Raw genomic sequence first — 17,500 nt, 5'->3', positions numbered from 1 at the left:
TCAGGGAAGGAAGTTAATGACTCCTGCTGCATTACGTGTTGGGTCATTGTTTTTGCTTTGTTTATCACCGTGACTGTTTATCCTCGGTGCACGCATTGTTACTTTTAAAGGGCGGCTCCATGTTTCATTGGCGTTCTGGGAAAGGCGTGTAGATAAACTTTCTTGCATTCTGAGTTTAGAATCCCTGTATTATTCATTGATTCTCTCTCTGTCTCTCTCTTTCTCCCTCTCCGTTTCTTTTTCTTTCTTCGGGTAAGAGAAAATTCCTGATGAAACTAGGAAGGGAAAGAAAGAAGAGTGTAAAGAAAGGGAGTAAGGGAAGGAAAGAAGGAGAAAGAAAGCAGTGTTCACAGGTTAAACACACACCTGCCTTAGTTACCTGTGCCTTGTGCTTTTCACCTGTAATTAGTGGCATTCACCCGTGTGTGTGTGTGGGTGTGGGTGGGTGGGTGGGTGTGGGTGGGTGGGCTGGTGGGTGGGTGGGTCGTGTTGGGTCCGTTATTCTTTATTTTGTTTGTTAACTTGTTTTCTTTCGTTTTTTTTCCATCTTTTTAACACACTCAAAACTCGACGTACCGTTTCGTTTTTAAATTTCTGCTTTTTTTCCTTCATTTTTTCACTATTCTTCATGTTACTTGTGAAGATTATAATTTTTTCTGTTTTTTTTAATCTTTTTCTTCATCTTTTTTTCCCTCACTCAACACCAGATAATGTTTCGTTTTTCATTTCGTTTTTTTTTCTTTTTTTCTTTTCTTCAGTGGCACGTTTTCCATTCTCTGTGTTACCTGTGAAGTTTAATCTGTTTTCTTTCTTTTCTTTTCATCTTCATCTTTTTTTTTCTCTCACTCAGAACACGAGGTACTGTTTCCTTCTTCAATTTGTCTCTTTCTTCATTCCTCCACTGGCACACTTGCCATGCCTCGCTTGACGTAAAAGAAAGGAGGGAAGAATTCAGAAAAATGAGAGAAGAACTGATAAAAGAGAGGAAAGAATTACTTAAAAATGAGACAAAGCGGAGAACAGAAGAATGTGTGATTTTTATGAATGAGGCTTTAAAGATACAAGCGTTAAATTGCAAGAAAAGGAGAGAACATTTAAAAGAGAGGAGAGATAAATTAAGAAAAGAGGACGAAGAATTGTTGAAATCGAGACAAAGAGGAGTAGAGAAGAGAAGAATATGTATTTTATGAATGAAGTTTAAATATTACAAGCGTTCAATAGTAAGAGAAAGGATAAAAGAATAAATAAAAAGAGTTAAAAAAAAATAGGAAGATTGCTTAGAACGAGACAAAGAGGAGAGAAGAGAAGAGAAGAATATCTGCTGTATGAATGAAGTTTAAATAATAGAAGTGTTCAATAATAAGAGAAAGGATAGAATAAGAGAGAAAGAAAGCTTAAAAAAGAGAAAAATTGTTTGGAATGAGACAGAGGAGAAAAACAAAGAAGAATGTGCTTTATGAATTAGGGTTTAATAATACAAGCGATCCATTGCAAAGAAAAGAAGAGAAGAATCGAAAAAAGAAGAGATGAAATGTAAGAAAAAGAAAAACTGCTTAAAACTAGACAGAGTAAGATTATATAACCTTTATGATTGATACCTGAGTCAATAAACGTTCAATTTTTTCACTTCATTTTTTGTTAAACTTCACGTATCATTGGTCAGCGTGCCGAGCGTCAGTATGATGCGGTTGGAGTCTCGAGCTGGCAGAGACTACTTGGATTTTGTCGCTCTTCGATTTACAGTTTGAGTTCGTCCATTAGAATACTCGAAGGTACGAAAGTGAGTCTGGTTTTCACTTTACGAACCTCCAAGCGTGTTAATAACTAAGTCTTCACACACACACACACACACACACACACACACACACACACACACACACACACACACACACACACACACACACACACACACACACACACACAGTCTATAAGCTAGTTCTTACCTCTAAAGTGGACTCTAATGGCTTAATAATAACTCTTCCTTGACACACAAACGCACATTCATCACCTTAATACCAAATCACACATACACTTCGTCCCTCCCCACACACACACACACACACACACACACACACACACACACACACACACACACACACACACACACACACACTCACCTAAGCCATTGTGGTCAAACATATGGCTTAACTCTGCTCTTAATGTTCTTAGACCTCTTATAATTTATTAATACCAAAAAAACAAGGCAAACAGGCAATATTTACATCTAGCATAGTCTATCGTGTATTAAGTACGATAGTTAGATAGCAGCGTACGATACTTACCTGTCGGGGTCCCTTCGGTGACGAGGATGAGGACGACCAAGATGGCGCCCCTGAGGAACACCTTGGAGGCCGCCATCTTGCACTAGGGGGAGTCAGTACTAGGCTGAAGGGTCGGGAAGTGGCGTGGCAAGATGGCGTGGCATGGACTTAGCAGCGGCTCGAGACTACACGGGTCATCTATCACTTTGTCACTCACACACACACTTACAAAGACTCCAGGTTTGCCAAGAGATCCTTAGCGTCACTTAATGTCTAGTCCATGCACCCTTTGCTAGGTTTTTTCTCCCTCTCTCTTCTCCCTCTCTCTTATTTTCTCAGCGCGGAGGGACTTTGATGTTTGAGGCGAGTAGGCGAGTGGCGGAGACAGCAACGAGTGAGTGAGCGAACACCCGTCACTACTCGCCTTAAATGGAAGAGGGACGCCTGCTCCTCACTCAGTCCATTTGAAGTTTTCCACACTCCTACGTTTCCTTTTAGTGTTAACAGCTCTTTGTATTGTCGCCTGTAATAGTCCAAGTGAGGCGGACTTGTTTGTGTCTGCCCGTGTCTGTGTCTGTGTTTGTGTGTGTATGCATATGTTTCTTTCCTCTCTTGTTTCTGTTGCCTCTTTTCGGCTGCGCTAGTTAAGAGGATGGAGGGAGCGATGGCGATGCTTTAATATTCCTCCTGCACGTACAATGGCGCCTCTGTCTCAACCCAGCTCAGGTATTGATTGGTGTTGCGGTGTTTCGTGCGTTCTCGTCCCCGCCAGGTGATCGCGCGCCTTAATCACCTCCAGGAAGGCTCTTTTATAATGCATTGCTGTTCCCGGGAAGACGCGGATCGCAGGTATTTTTAGTGGTGGCTCGTGTCTGTGCGTCTGTGCCTGTCTTACTCCGCCACTCCAAACCCACTCAGTTCAGACACGCGGGGGTGATACAGGTTGATTTATCTGTCCGCCTCACGAGTACGGTGATCAAATAAGCTTAAAAACCACACCAGAATAGATCTTTTTCATATCCTTTACTTGTTTATTTCCATCTGGTGCTGTGTTCATGTTTTTCCCGTGTCACTGTTCCGGCGTGTTTATATTTTTTTTATTTCCTTACATGTTTGTTTCTACTTGGCGCACTGTTCACCTCTTTCTTCCTCACTGTTCCCACGTTTGTCTTTCACCGTGTTCACCGCCTCCTCTGTGTTCTCTCATCCTTTTCTACCGAGGGGAGGGAAAGAGGATTACCACAGACTCTAAGGGTGTTCCAGTGTTATGTGTTATTGTGCCTTCAAATTCATGCACTCTACACTCAAACGCACTCGCTGCCTCCCTCACGGCCGCCACGTATCGTCAGGTGTGCTTGTGTCACGTTGGGGTTCTCAGTGTCCCCTCGTTCTAGACTCAAGGAAGTGCAGCTGTTACTCTCGCCGCTTCCTCTTTGCTCCTGCGCCTCCGTGTGTTGTTTCTCCTGGGGTCGTCATTGTGTTTATGTCATACAGTTAGGTTAGGTCAGGTTATGTGGTTCTTGTTTATTTGCCACAACCAGTACAACTTTTTTTTAAAGGTTTAGTTCTTGTAGGGTTTTTTTATTTCAGTCTCCAGGGATCTAAGTTCAGTATTTCATCGGTTTCTGATTTTGGCAGTCACAGTGCTCCCCTTCAGATCTGTTATTCATTCACTTTCTCTTACTATTTCTTTTTCCTTCCCTTTTTTAGAGTTATGTTCTGTCGTGTATGCGTACGTGTGTTTCGGTCCGTATTTAGTGTGCTGTTGGTCCGTGCTGGCGTGCTGGGGGCTGTGGCGGTGAAGGAGGCGGCGCAGAGGTGTCGTAACCCCATCCAGCAGCCCTGACGCGGAGGCACGGGGGGGCAGGACGCGTCACCATACTGCAGAGAGCTTTCAAAATACTGTTCTTTCTTTTATTACTTCTTCAGGTGGTGGTGGGTGGTGGGTGGATGGGTTGGTGTGTCTCGGCGTTAGTGTTTCATTTCTCCTTTTCTCGTTCTCGTTCTCGCCCTTGTCCTCGTCCGCACGCCTGTAAAGAGAGGAAAGTAAGGAGTTTGTCACAGATTAATTTTCGATGTTTGTAGCTGCACAGAGAGAGAGAGAGAGAGAGAGAGAGAGAGAGAGAGAGAGAGAGAGAGAGAACGACACGACACGAGACAAAATAAACGAAATAGTCGATTGACGTTGAACGGGAAGGAAGAAAGAAAGAAAGAAAAGACAAAGAAGAACAAGAAAACATTGGACGAGGAGGAAAATGGGCACTAGAAGGAACAGAAATAAAAAGAAACAAAGAAAAAGATTAACATTAACAAGAAGAGGACGAGGAGAGTAAGGAAACAAGGAAAGAGGGGTGTGGCGGCGCTAGTGGTGGATTGCCCGGAGGTGGATGGTTGGGAGGTGGATAGTTGGGCTGAGTCACCTTGTTTATGGCGTCCTTAGTGAAAGATTACGGCACAGAAACTCATTTCTTTTACTTTATTACCTCTAGCGATGTGGTGCCTTGAATATTTTACTGTTGTTGTGAGTCCCTTCGAATATTATTTTATCTACCTTCCCTCCTCTCTTCCTGTGTGTGTGTGTCTGTGTGTGTGTGTGTGTGTTAAGAGTTGTGCATCTTTCTCTCTTTCTTTAATTCCGTTTTAGTTGCAGTTTTATTATTTATTTATTTATTCATCTTTTGCTATTCTTAATCCATCTTTCTTTCATTCTTTCCTTCCTCTGTGTGTGTGTGTGTGTGTGTGTGTGTGTGTGTGTGTGTGTGTGTGTGTGTGTGTGTGTGTGTGTGTGTGTGTGTGTGTGTGTTATTAGATCTTTGCATATTTTCTTGTTCTTTTTCTTTTTTTCTGTTTTTTTATACAAAATCTTCTCATATGTATTTTATCAGAATTATGCTTATTTTTCTCTTTCTTTTATTTTATTTTTTTTTATTTTAATCTAAATCTCGACTTCCTCTGTTATTGTTTATAGTGTGTGTGTGTGTGTGTGTGTGTGTGTGTGTGTGTGTGTGTGTGTGTGTGTGTGTGTGTGTGTGTGTGTGTGTGTTATGAAGATTATTCACATTTTTTTTTCTTGCATTCAGTTCTGCTATTTTTACAATCTTTGCATTTTTAGGTTCATATTTTCACTGCTCCAGTTATTCTGTTCCGTCTGAAATTTCTCTTTCACTTTTCCGCTCATATTTTTCCTATTCAAAAATCATATATATATATATATATATATATATATATATATATATATATATATATATATATATATATATATATATATATATTTATTTATTTATTTATTTATTTATTTTTATTTATTTTTTTTTTTTTTTTTTCTTTTTTTTCTTTTTCATTTTACGTTGTGGGGGGAGAAAAATTACACAAAAAGATATTTCTGACTGTTATGTATATCAAGATTATGCATTTTTTTCTTGTATTTCCATTTAGTTTTCTTTATTTTTTCCCTATTCTAAAATTTTGAGCTTGTCGTGTTACGTGGCGGGGAGAATAGAAAATTCACACGAATATATCTCTGTGTATACATGAGTGTGCTTCGTATATCAAGATTACATGTGATCCCATACATTCGTCCAATTTTCTGCTATTTTTCTGTATTCTAAACTCTTGCCCCTTTTTTTTTTTCCTTTATACAAAAGCAGTGTACATAAGAGTGTGTTTTTTATATCTGTGTTTATGTCCACGGTCGTTCCTCACAGCCCCGCCATGTAGCAAAGCCCCCAAACCTCACCGATATTTTACACTAGTGCCCCGTATTACGAAGAAAACGGGCTCACTGAATCTATTTATGGCCAACTGCAGCGAGTCATATTTATTCACTTTGTGGCGGCAACACCTGCAACGAGATGCCACTTTGATTAACACCTGCACACCTGACTCCAAACCTGACTGTCACATTATCATACCTGTCTGTCATTTCTTTATTCAGAGCCAGGTGAGGTTTCGTTTGGTTTGGTTAGCTTAAGGTTTGCGGTTGGGTTGGGTTCGGTTAGTGTTCGGTTAGCTTTGGTGTGTGTTTGATTTGGTTAGCTTAGGTTACGTTAGGTTTGTCTCGTTTTGCTTTTTTTATTATTATTATTATTCATTTATTTTTTTACTATTAATCTCTACTCAGATTTGTTACCCTTAGTTTTGCTTTGTTCTCTTTTCCTATCCTATGTTTTGTTCTGCTCTCGTCTAATCTGCTCTGTTTTGTCCTGTTCTGCTGTGCTCTGGTCTGTCCACCTCAACTATACTGTGTTCTATTTCCCTGTTCTCTATTCCGTCCTGCCTTACTTCACTCAAGCTCAATTCAGTTAGATCAGCCCAATACCACCACCACCACCACCACCACCACCACCACCACCACCAGTTAATTCCCTGCAGGGTGAAAAAAGGTCCATCCCCCAATTTTCCTCCTGTAGGTGCTGCTGGTTGGTTTCCTGCATGATAGAAAAGAGGAGAGAGCAGTTTTTCTCCCCACAGAGAACCAGCCAGCCAGCCACCGTCTCCCTCTCCCTCTCTCCCTCTCCCCCTCCCTCTCCCTCTTTCCCTCCCATCTCGTTGCTAATTTTACGGGGCTCGCCTCTCCATCTCCCTCTCTGTCTGCTTCGTGTTCTTTCTACAACGCCTTTGGGTTCTCGATCAGGCTGTCTAGGGAGATGGGGAGAGAGGGAGAGGGAAGGAGGGAGTGGGATGGACTGAGTGGATGGGTATAAAATAGAGGAAGTAGAGGGTACAAAGTAGACACACACACACACACACACACACACACACACACACACACACACACACACACACACACACACACACACACACACACACACACAACAAAGAAACCGAAAGAGCAAGAGAGAGAGAGAGAGAGAGAGAGAGAGAGAGAGAGAGAGAGAGAGAGAGAGAGTAGATACAGAGAAAAAGAAAAGAGAGGGACAGAAACAGACACGGACGGACAGACAGACAGAGAAATCGCGTTAATTGTCATAACAGAAAAAAAAAGTAAAAAAAAAGTAAAAAAAAAAGACTTCTTTCACAGGTAGAGAATACAGTTACCCACCTCCCTTCTTTCACCTGGCCCGGCCCCGCTAACTGTACCTGACGAGCTGGGATATTCCGGCCCAGTATCATTATTGGATTTTTGTCCGCGTTAAGTGTGTTGCGCGAGAGATTGGCTAAGTTTTACCTCATAATGTCCCTCTTTTTTCCTTCTCCTTAAACCGCAATTCCTTGGTCACTATCACATTTGCTAATTTCGACTCTATTCTTTTATTTTTTTCTTTTATCTTTTTTTAGTCATAATACGATGTGTTATCGGCTTTTTTCTTGCTTTTTTTCTCTTTTTCTTAGTTTTTCTACGTCTTTTTTCTTGAGTGACACTACAACGTATTCTCGGTCTTTTTCGTTTTCTTTTTCCGACCTTTTTTTTTCTTTTTATTCAGTTGGTAGTAGGACGAATTGTCTCTTAATTTCCCCTGCTTTATATCATTCCCTTAACTTTCTTTTTCTTTGTTTACTATTTTTATTTATCTTTTTTCTGGTGGTTTATGAAGTGGATTTTTTTTTTTATCTTCCTCGTATCTTGTATAATTTTTCATACTTTTTTTGTTAGTTTTGTCCCATTTTCATGAGTCTTTCTTTCCACAGAATTTTTAGTTACTTCCCACTCTCTCTCTCTCTCTCTCTCTCTCTCTCTCTCTCTCTCTCTCTCTCTCTCTCTCTCTCTCTCTCTCTCTCTCTCTCTCTCTCTCTCTCTCTCTCTCTCTCTCTCTCTCTCTCTCATTTCATATAATTTTCCCAAATCTTCCTTTCCACAAATTTTCATAACTTTTTTTTTCTATCCTTCTCTCTCTCTCTAATATTTTTATCATTTCCCCAAGTCTCTTTCCACAAATTTCCGTAGCGTTGCATTCGTCTCACAATCTTGAAAGTGGCTGAGTGGGGGGACGAAGCATCATATCATCAAGCTCCACATTAGAAGCGGGTTTTGTAAAGATTATCCGCGTAGGAAGATTTGGTGGAAAAACTATTGTTCGTAATCTCCTTGATATGCGAGAATCTCCAATGCCAATGATGCGTTTTCCAATCAGCCTTTATTTGACGGGAAGCGATGGAGACGAAAACCAGACAAGGAGCCAAACTACTAATCTTTCTCACCTGAATAGGGTTTGGTACAGACTCGCTTCTATCTTTGGACTCCAGTGAAGGGAAGGAGTGTAAGAAAGCCTCATGTTTGGTATCAGTTATAGATGTATGTGTGTGAGGGGAGGGGGGTTAGAGGACAGATGGCAGCCGTGTTAGGAAAGGGATGCAGGTGTGATGTGTTACTGAGAAGTGGTTCGTCTTTAAAATGGACTGGTGATATTTGTTTGATGTATGGATGTAAGTGAAAAAAAAAAGGATTATTTCACATATTAAACGAATGGAAATAATGATGGTAATGATTATACTCTTAATATCTGGAATAACATAATCGATACGGGTAATAGAAATACTGTTGACAATAATGATAATAGTAATGATAATTATAGTAATATTAATGATTCTAATATTGGTAATAACACACTTGATAATGACAGAAATAATAGTGACAGTCATGATAACATTACTACAATAGTGTGGCATTAAGAATAACAAACTATTGATGCACTTTCACTAGCTACTGTTGTGATATTGGTGATAGGAACACTGGTGGCTGTGATATTGCTAATGGGAGCACTCTGCCTGTCCAAATACTCCAAGCATTTCAAAATCGCGCCACCTTTTCCATCACAGTTCAGATATTAGGCAAACAAAACCCATCAACAATACACTTCTGACTTCCACTCTTGTATCTCCCGAGTCCTTGAGAATCCGAGTGGCGCAAGGTTGACTCGTGTGGTTGCAGAGAGAACGCGGAGTGGTAAAGCTGAGATGGAGTGTTTTCCACGTCACGAATCATCTCATCAGTTCGTCGCTGCGCTGAATTGTCTCTTATTAGAAGGCATTTCAGGGCAGCGTGAGAGTCTTGCTTCATAACTGATTCAATCACCCTCAGTAATTGGTGGAATTATGAGCTCCCGGTCACTTGTATGCGGGACTCCTCTTTGGGTATGTTGAGGGAGGTATTGTATGTTGCTTCTCTCTCTCTTCCTTCATTATCAAAATTGGCAGAAACTTTAGAAAATGTCTAGCTTTACAGAATTTTTTTTTTTTTTCCTAATTTCATTGATGGAATTATGATGTAGCCAATTGTACAAGAGGCTTCTATACTAAGGGAAGTGTTATATGCTTTCTTCACCTTTCCTCCATTGTCAGCATCGGTAGGAACTTCGAAAAATGCCTTTAAATTTACACGAGTCGTTTTTCAGTTCTGGAATTATGATGTGGCCAGCTGTACACAAAATTCCTATAGTGAGAGAGGTTTTGTATGCTGCCACCACCCTTCCCTCATCAGTATCGGTAGGAGCTTCGGAAAATACCTTTAAATTTGCACGAGTTTCTTTTTTTCTTTCGGTGCCTTGAAATAATGAAAGTCTTTGTCATCAGAGGGGACCCTAGCAAGGGGTTCCTCATCTTGCGGGGCTTCATGGCATCATTATTGAAGCTCCCTCCACATGAAAGACACACGCAGGCATTGTTTCATTAGTGAAGGAAGTTGCGGATCCAAATTTCAGACAAACCTCTTAATACTGACTGCGATTTTTTCTCTTTCTCTCTCTTTTTTATGGAAGGGGAAGGAGGGAATTTGAAAGCGTTAGTGTGTTTTATTTTCTTTCCTTTTTTTCCTCTTACGTTTTGTGTCCTTGCGCAGATGTCTGTTTACTTCTCTTACATAAAAAAATAAATAAATAAATAAGTGACGCTCCAAGTATTCTAACAATCTTCCAAACGCACACATTGACCATCCATCCATCCATCTATACCACTTCAGATGTTCCACCCTCCAGATATTCTAACAACCTTCTAAACCCACACTAACCATCCAAACATCCATCTCGACCCGTCCAGACATACTAAGACCCTTCCAAACTTGCACTAATCATCCAACCATCCACCTATCTAACCCAGCCTCCAAAACCCTTATCATCCTGTAGAAATCAATACTGACAGCTTCAGGTAACAGCAAACAAGACCGGGACTAATTAACAGGAAGACGAGTAAGTTTCCCGTTTTCAGTGGTAACGATGCCTTACAGAAAACGGAGCGAGACCGTAAAGGAACCGCGTTGTGTCGTAAACTTAAACCTTTATTTCCATCCCTTTCTGCCGCGGTTCGTCTAAACGAGAGGAAAACTGCAACTGAAATGAGGGAGTGTTTCTTTGAGTACTCTTGCCTTATGAGGTCTTGTGTGCGTTGCGTGATGAAAGGTTTGGACAAAGAGAGAGAGAGAGAGAGAGAGAGAGAGAGAGAGAGAGAGAGAGAGAGAGAGAGAGAGAGAGAGAGAGAGAGAGACCAAAACAAACCTATACAAACTTTTCTTTTCAAAAACAAAAACAACAGCCATCATGAAGCTACACACACACACACACACACACACACACACACACACACACACACACACACACACACACACACACACACACACACACACACACACACACACAACAAAGAAACCGAAAGAGCAAGAGAGAGAGAGAGAGAGAGAGAGAGAGAGAGAGAGAGAGAGAGAGAGAGAGAGAGAGAGAGAGAGAGAGAGAGAGAAAATAAGAAACAGCAAAACATCTAGAAAAATCTCTCTCTCTCTCTCTCTCTCTCTCTCTCTCTCTCTCTCTCTCTCTCTCTCTCTCTCTCTCTCTCTCTCTCTCTCTCTTCAAAAAAAAAGTGGGGGGGGAGAAGGACCACTCAGCACCACTCCTAGAAGCTGGCCAAGGAAAGCAGCCACGACCATCGAATATCGAAGGTGTGTGTGTGTGTGTGTGTGTGTGTGTGTGTGTGTGTGTGTGTGTGTGTGTGTGTGTGTGTGTGTGTGTACGTGCAGGTGTGGGTGTTCAAGAGAGGTGTTAAAAGAAATATACACATTTTTCTTGTTATTGACTGAACTCGATGCGGAAGATTCCAATATTCCTGTCGCCTGGAATGAATCTTAAAAGGAGAGCCATTTCTGCTATGTAATATTTTGGCTCTGGTGGTGGTGGTGGTGGTGGTGGTGGTGGTCGTGGTGCTTCTTCTTCCTCTTTCTTCCTCGTCTGCTTGTTTTTCTTTTTCTTTTTTTCTCTTTGTCTCTTTCTCTTCCTCTCTGTCTTCATCTTCGTCTTTTCGTTTTTTTTTTCTCTCCTTGTTTTGCTGTTGCTGTTCCTCCTCCTCCTCCTCCTCCTCCTCCTCCTCCTCCTCCTCCTCCTCCTCCTCCTCCTCCTCCTCCTCCTCCTCCTCATTCTTATTTCCTCACTCTTCCCCATCTCTTTTCTTCTCTCTCTGTCACTCCTTGTCTGTTTCCTCTCCTTTATCTTCTTTCCTCCTTCTCTTCCTCCCTCCCCTCTGACTTTTTCTTTCTTAGCCTTTCACATTCTTCCTCCTTCCGTATCTAGATTTTTCTCTCTCTTCTTCCCGCTTTTAATCCCATTCACTTCACTCTGCCGTACTTTTCCTCTCCCTCCGACCAGCAGTTAACGTGGAATAGTCACCCGAACAGTGGGCTGCTATGTGGCCTTCCTTTGTGTTCCTTTGTGTTCCCGGTCTCGCCTTAATCTCGCCGCCTCCCTGCAGAGACGAATGGTAGGCTCGCCGTCTCCCTCATCTGCCTTCTCTCGCCCGTGGCCGATATTGGGATCATTGCAGCGTTATAGGCAGTTATTGGTTTTCTATTATATTTAATGAGAACGGAGTCGGGGCGATATCTCGTTAGCAGGCCGACTGTGGAGACGCAAAACTATGAGGAAGAGCAAGAGGAAGAGGAGGAGGAAAGGGGAGCTGGAGGAGGAAGAGGAGGAGATGAGGGTTGGTCACTGGTTTCGTTAGGATACAAAGGTGACCTAAACTTATGAGGAAGAGGAGGAAGGGGAGGATAAGGAAGAGGAGGAGCAATAGGAGGAGGTGAGGGTTAGGTTAATATAGTTTACTAAATATACAAAGGTGAACTGAGACTGTGGCGATCTGAGCTGATGAGGAAAAGAAGGAGGATGAAGATAAGGAAGAAGAGGAGGAGAAGGAGGAATAGAAGGAGGTATAGCTTGGGTAGTTTAGTTTCATAAGGACACATAGAAGAATAAACAGCTGTACAATACTTCTACGAGCTCCCTCTCTGTTCTGTCCACCTCCCCAATGCAAGAGTTTAGTGGTGTGCGTTATAACGGCAGTATTGCATTCTTTCTTTCTGGAATAACTCTCTAACAAACTGATGAATTGGGATTATATTTTGACAGCTAATTATCTTCTTTTCTCTTCGTAAGGATAATTAGAGTCTTTGTTTATTGTTTACTATTATTATTATTATTATTATTATTATTATTATTATTATTATTATTATTATCATTAACATTCATTGCAATTTTCTCCATCTGAATAATTACACTCTTTGTTATTATTATTATTACCTCTATTTTTACTTTTAACCGTTCACTAAAATATCATCTTTATTCTTTTTTTCCTTCCTTTTTTGCTTTCTTTTTTTCCCTCTCATCAGCTCCCTTCTGGTTTGTGTATCCTCGGTTCATTAACTCTTTTTTTACTTGGTTCGTGTATTTTTTTTTCCTTTTTTTTTTGTGTGTGTGTTTTCCAGCAAGCCTGTGATCTGCTCTCAGGATATTTTTTTCCCTTTTCACTTTTTTTCCTCTTTCCCATCGACTACCGAAGCCAGAGTTTCCTCCTCTTTCAACTGGAGAGGCTGGCGTGTCTTTCTCTTTATTTTCCTCTTTTTTTTCCCCTCTCCTCTCCTTCTCTCTCTCCCTTTTCTCCCCCTGTCTTATTCCATCACCCTTTTTATTTTTCTCTTCTGTCTTCTTTCTTGTCTCTTTCGCTTCATTTTTTTTTTCCCTTTTCTTTCTCTTATTCTATTACATCCCTCTCTCTCTCTCTCTCTCTCTCTCTCTCACTCTTCATTCATTTTTTTCTTTCCTGTTTCTTTCCATCTCTCTCTTTATTCCTCTTTGCTTGTCTTCTTTCTTGTCACATTCGCTTCCTTTATTTTCCTTTTCTCTATTCCTCTTTCCTTTCTCTCTATTATTCTATCGCATCTACTCTTTCACTTTTTCTTTTTTTCCTTTTTTTCCGTCACTTTCTCTTGTCTCTTTTACTTTCTTTCCTCCTCTTTCTGTCTCCCTTTTTTCTCTTATTCTATCACGTCTACTCTTTCTCTCCTTTCATCTTTTCCTTCTTTTTCTTTTCTCATTTCTATTCGTTATCTTCTATTTGCTTCCTTTTCTTATTTCATCATTTCTATTTTCTTACTCTTCTATCTCTGCCTCTCTCTCTCTCTCTCTCTCTCTCTCTCTCTCTCTCTCTCTCTCTCTCTCTCTCTCTCTCTCTCTCTCTCTCTCTCTCTCTCTCTCTCTCTCTCTCTCTCTCTCTCTCTCTCTCTCTCTCTCTCTCTCTCTCTCTCTCTCTCTCTCTCTCTCTCTCTCTCTCTCTTGTCTGTTTCCTTCGTTCGTATCCTCTCTCTCTCTATTTCTCACTCTTTCTTTATCACCTTTCCTCCTTCTCTTCCTCCCTTCCCTCTCTGTCTTTCATTCTTAGCCTTTCAGTTTTTCCTCCATCTGTAAATTTTTCTCTCTTTTTCCCTCTTTTAATTCCATTCATTTCACTTTCCTTTTTTTTTTTTCCTCCACTTTCTCTTTTCTATCTCTTTCCCCATCTAACTTCATTCAAACCTTCTTACTTTTTTCCTTTTTCCTTTTTCTTTTTTTTTCCTTTTTTTTTCTCCATATCTTTAGTCCTAAACCCCAATCTTTCCTCCCCTTCCCATCTTCCCTCCCTGTAACCGTCCCATTTTCCCTCCCTTCATTTTTCCTCCCTCCCTTCTTCCCTCTCCTCCCACCTCCCTTCCCATCCTTCAGAAGGGTGAGGGGAGGTAGGAATAGAAAACAAGGGGAGGCGAGGGGAAAGAGGAAAGAAGGGGAAGGAAGGGGAAGGAAAAGAAAAGTGAGGGTAGGGAAAAGGGAAGGAAAGGAAAACGAGAGGAAGGGAGAAGGGAAGGGAAACAAGGGGGAAGGGAGGGGAAGTAAAGGAAAACGAGGACAAAGGGAAGGAAAACAATGGAAACTAGGGAAACGGAAAGGAAGGGCAAGTGAGGGGAAAGAAGAGGAGAGGAAGGAAATCGAGGGAGAAAAAAAAGGAAGAAATGGGAAGGAAAGCGAGGAGAATCAAGGGGAAACACAGCAGGGAATCACAAGGGGTCACCAGAGTCCCTTCACTTTCCTCCACGCCCCCCTCCCTCCCCTCCCAAAGGGAAGCCCCTCCCTCCGCCTAATGAGGGAGCGGACGCAGGAGAGGAGAAATATTGACTGAAAAAAATTGACTCTTGTTAAAAGTTCATTAAGTAGAGCGGGGGAGGAGGAGAACAAGAAAAACAACAACAACAACAACAACAACAACTAACAACAACTGCTGCTGCTGCTACTACTACTACTACTACTACTACTACTACTACTACTACTACTACTACTACTACTACTACTACTACTACTACTACAGTAATAACAACAACAACAGTCATCAACAACAACATTAATAAAAGGAAGAACAAGAAGGAAAAATAAGAAAAGAAAGAGAAGAAAGAAAAGAGAAAAAACAAAGATCATAAAGAAGAAAAAAATAGGAGGAGGAGAAGGAGGAGGAGGAGGAAGAAGAAGAAGAGGAGGACAAGGAGGAGAAGGAGAGGAAGGTCGAGGAGGACTGTAGCATCATCTCTTTCCTCCTCCTCCTCCTCCTTTACCTCCTCCTCCAACTCCTCCTTTCTTTCCTTCCCTTCCGCCCTCCTCCTTTCCCAATCACTAAGAACCAAACCACCACCACCACCACCACCACCACCACCACCACTACCACCACCATCAACAAACAAGCATTTTTTTCCCCTCAAATATAAATGGCTTTGGAAATGGAATGAGGGGCAACGTTCATTATAGAAGCAGATGAGGACCCCGTGTGACCGCGCCCTTGAAGACACAGTGCCACGCTTCTCGCAGTGCCTCATAGTGCCTTAGAGTGAAGGAGTGAGGGAATGAATGGGGGAAAATTACAGATCAATTAAAGGAGATATAGGGTAGTGTAGAAAAACAGAGAGACGGAGAGAGGAAAAGTGACAGGAAGAGAAAGAAAGAGGGAGAAGGAGAAGTGTAAGCGGGAGATATATGGAATAGAACGAAAGATGAAAGGAGAGAGAGAGAGAGAGAGAGAGAGAGAGAGAGAGAGAGAGAGAGAGAGAGAGAGAGAGAGAGAGAGAGAGAGAGAGAGAGGTGAAGGAGGGCTATATATGTGTGTACGTATGCCACAAGCACATCACAATATACATACATACATACGTACATTCATACATACATACATACATAGATACATGAACTGCATTGCGGACTGCACACACCACCACCATAGCCACCGCCACCACCACCACCACTACCACCACCACCTACAACAGCAATAGCAACAGCATACAACTTACACAGCAGTCACAGATCTCCCCCACCCTCCTCCCTCTCTCCCTTCCCTTTCCCCTCCCCTTCCCCCTCCCCCCCTCCCCGCTCCGCCGCTATATAATTACTCAGGGACAGCAAATGTAATATATTTTCACGCCAGCGAGTAATTGACTTATTATTATTATTATTATTATTATTATTATTATTATTATTATTATTATTATTATTATTATTTATTATTATTATTATTGCTACTGTTGTTATTGTTGTAGTTGTAGATGTTGTTCACTAAAACGTTTAATCGTTCATTTTAATTTTGACATGTGTAATTATACCGAGAGAGAGAGAGAGAGAGAGAGAGAGAGAGAGAGAGAGAGAGAGAGAGAGAGAGAGAGAGAGAGAGAGAGAGAGAGAGAGAGAGAGACGGGGGGGGGGGCGTTTCACTTTACTTCTAACAGAAAGAGAAAACAAACGCCTCTTACCTTTTTTTCCTTTTTTCCCCTTCAATTTTTTTCCCCTTATTTTTTTCCCTGTTCGGTTCGCGTGTCGTGATGTGAGCGAAGGTTCCTCAATTACAGAGTGAAGCGTCCGAAGCAGCGTGTGTGAAGCTCCGAACCCGCACGCTAAAACTGAGGCGTGTGCTTCTCTCTCTCTCTCTCTCTCTCTCTCTCTCTCTCTCTCTCTCTCTCTCTCTCTCTCTCTCATTTAAAGGAAAGTCAAAATATAATTAGCCATATACTTTTTTTTGTATTTTTTTGTTTGTATTTTCATCGTTTATTTGTTTATTTGATGGTGTATATTTCTTTTTTATTTCATTTATTCAGCTATGGCTATTTTTCATTCATCCTGCGTTTCTTATGATCTTTTTTTTTGTTCATTTATTTTTTGTATGTTTTTTTTTTCTTTTTTTTACCACTCGGACCTTTTTTTTCATCCCAGATCCAGTCCTCTCTTGTCACTTGCATATTGACTAGTTTTCTCCATTTAGTTTTTATTTGCATTCTTTTTGTTTTCATTTATCCTACATTTCTCATAAACTTTTTCCTTCCTGGCTTTTATTTTTGTATCTTTTTATTTATTTATTTTTTTATTTTTTTATTTTTTTTTTCGCCACAGACCCAATCCCTTCTCGTCGAGTCAAACACCATCACGTGCCTGGAATAGAGAGTTCAATACATTTTAGCATGACAAACCACCATGCATCGATTAGGGATCTCCGCTTCTCTTGCTCCTTGTATATATATCATCCCTTAGTCTTTTCCACGGTCTCAAGGGGTCTTTGTGTGTGTGTGTGTGTGTGTGTGTGTGTGTGTGTGATTGATGTGTCCTAATGTTCGTGGTGTTTGCCTCTTGTTTGTGTCCATTGATCCACTAAGGGACACTGGGATACTTGATAGCTCTTTGTGTTCACTTATTTACCTGCCCTTGTGTCCACAGGTGTTGAGGTGGTGCTTGGTGTACTTGTGTGGTGGTGGTGGTGGTGGTGGTGGTGGTAAAGGTTTATTTGAAATTGCAGTATTGTGCAGCATATTTCTCCCTCTTGAAACGATGAAAGTGTGATTGTAAATTTAAGTATGAGAAATGGAAGATGAAAGTGTGTGTGTGTGTGTGTGTGTGTGTGTGTGTGTGTGTGTGTGTGTGTGTGTGTGTGTGTGTGTGTGAGTGATTCCTGCTCTACATAAATTAATAGTCGTCATGTGGTAAACTGGATCT

At 41.2% G+C, this 17,500-nt stretch overlaps 1 protein-coding gene across 1 annotated transcript in view; it reads right to left on the bottom strand.

The window, feature by feature from the left end:
• LOC135088998 (carbonic anhydrase-related protein 10-like) overlaps nucleotides 1-17,500 on the bottom strand; it is a 183,403-nt gene that overhangs the window by 117,645 nt on the left and 48,258 nt on the right. The window contains exon 2 of the mRNA XM_063984115.1: nucleotides 2,283-4,291. Within this exon, the coding sequence (XP_063840185.1) occupies nucleotides 2,283-2,358 (76 nt within the window). The 5' untranslated portion in view covers nucleotides 2,359-4,291. The remainder of the gene's footprint in view (nucleotides 1-2,282; nucleotides 4,292-17,500) is intronic.

The sequence above is a fragment of the Scylla paramamosain genome, chromosome 32 (assembly GCF_035594125.1).
Source record: "Scylla paramamosain isolate STU-SP2022 chromosome 32, ASM3559412v1, whole genome shotgun sequence".
NCBI classification, from domain to species: domain Eukaryota; kingdom Metazoa; phylum Arthropoda; class Malacostraca; order Decapoda; family Portunidae; genus Scylla; species Scylla paramamosain.
The sequence above is the reverse complement of the archived record's forward strand: the minus strand, read 5'-3'. Positions and strand labels throughout refer to the sequence as shown.